The sequence below is a fragment of the Rhagoletis pomonella genome, unplaced genomic scaffold (genome assembly GCF_013731165.1).
Source record: "Rhagoletis pomonella isolate Grant_MI unplaced genomic scaffold, Rhpom_1.0 Rhpom_scaffold_00030, whole genome shotgun sequence".
In the NCBI taxonomy this organism is placed as follows: domain Eukaryota; kingdom Metazoa; phylum Arthropoda; class Insecta; order Diptera; family Tephritidae; genus Rhagoletis; species Rhagoletis pomonella.
Window position 1 is genome coordinate 485,720 of NW_023458584.1, and position 1,671 is coordinate 487,390.

A 1,671-nucleotide genomic window follows, 5' to 3' on the forward strand; every position below is an offset into this window, starting at 1 on the left:
TGCATATATTGTTTAAAAAAACAGCTGTGCCAATACTTTTTGCCGGCAGTGTACATATATATGTATATTTTAGTATAAATTAATTGCAAAGTTCATTACAAAAGGTCAGTTGCTGCAGCCGAGGCATGGAAGTCGTGTGAAAGACAGAAGCTATAGTGAAACGTGTTAGCAAGGAAAAGCTATTAAAATAAAAGGACGAAGCCTTGTTGGACCTGTGAAATCATTCAAAAAATATAACAAAGAGTGTCAAAACTATTTAATCTTCACTAGACAAACCTAAAAGTTTAAAATATTTACAAAACTTCTCCTGAAAAAAAAGCAATAAAAAGTACATACAATACAACTCCAGCCAAATTTGATGCTCCACAATGCTTTTATTTTTCTTACTTTTGACCGCAATCGTCTCCCTTTTGGTCACCTATCTTCAATACAAATATCAATACTGGGCAAGAAAAGGGGTGCCCCAAACGAGTTTAAACTTTCTTGAAAACATATGTCTAATGCGCACCACACATAATTTAGATTTTTATCGCGAAGTCTATCGACATTTTCGTGGCAAGTCAAAATTTGGCGGCACTTATATCTTCGCTAAACCAATACTCGTTCTACTCGATCTTGATTTGATCAAACAAGTACTAATTAAAGATTTCAATACATTTCCGGATCGTTTCGAATATATACCCGATAATAATATTATCAATGGTAATCTCTTTAAAGTGAACGCCGAGAGATGGCGTCCTTTGCGTACGAAAATTACACCTACATTCACATCGGCGAAAATGAAGTTTATGTTTCCAACATTGGTAACGGTGGCAAAGCAATTGGATGTAGCCTTTGGCAAACACTTGGAAAATACACCAGATGGTACCCTTAATATATACGAAATGATGACACGCTTCACTGTGGATGTAATCGGCCAGGTTGGCTTTGGTGTTGTATGTAACAGCTTGGAGGATCCCAATACAGAGTTTCTTCGCGTCGGACATATTAATTTCTTTCAAAATCATAAATCCATAAGGCTACGCATTTTGATGACAACATATCCTGTGCTATTTAAATTGCTGCATTTTCTCAACATCAGACGCGTACCAGACGAGGTTGAAAAGTTTATGTTGCGTCTGGTTCGCGATACTGCTCATATACGTGAGGAGCAGAAAATTCAGCGTAACGATTTCATGAATTTAATGATTGAAATGAAGAATACAAAGGACGAAAACGGTAAACCTATGTTGACTTACGAAGAGATGGCTGCACAGGTATTCATATTTTTTGCTGGTGGATATGAGACTAGTTCGAGTAATTTGACTTATGCGCTCTATGAGTTGGCAAAGAATCAGCATGTGCAAGACAAATTGAGAGCTGAAATCAATAGCGTCTTGGCAAAACACAACGGAGAGCTGACATACGAAGCAATGGATCAAATGACCTACTTGTATCAAGTTATGTCAGGTGAGTTGGATAAAAAAAAAGCTAAATGCGGGAAGTGAGTTTGTTAGCATTAGTAATAATTCCTGTACCACACTACCACCACAATATTGGCCGTGTTGATTTGTGTAGGCAATTACTGCGGATTGCGGATCTTATAATTTTTTTTAGTAGGATATAGGTTTCAGAGACTGAAAAACGTGGCTCATAGATTCCTTTCGCAAAGTTGATATTCTTAATAATTCC

The 1,671-nt window shown here is 36.9% G+C and overlaps 1 protein-coding gene across 1 annotated transcript; it reads left to right on the forward strand.

The window, feature by feature from the left end:
• Positions 1 to 500: 500 nt before the first annotated feature.
• Positions 501 to 1,449, forward strand: LOC118749673 (cytochrome P450 6a9-like; the record flags this gene model as incomplete). The annotated part of the gene is made up of 1 exon (XM_036484472.1): positions 501 to 1,449. A coding segment is annotated over exon 1 (949 nt), but the record flags the coding sequence as incomplete, so codon positions are not given.
• Positions 1,450 to 1,671: the final 222 nt, after the last annotated feature.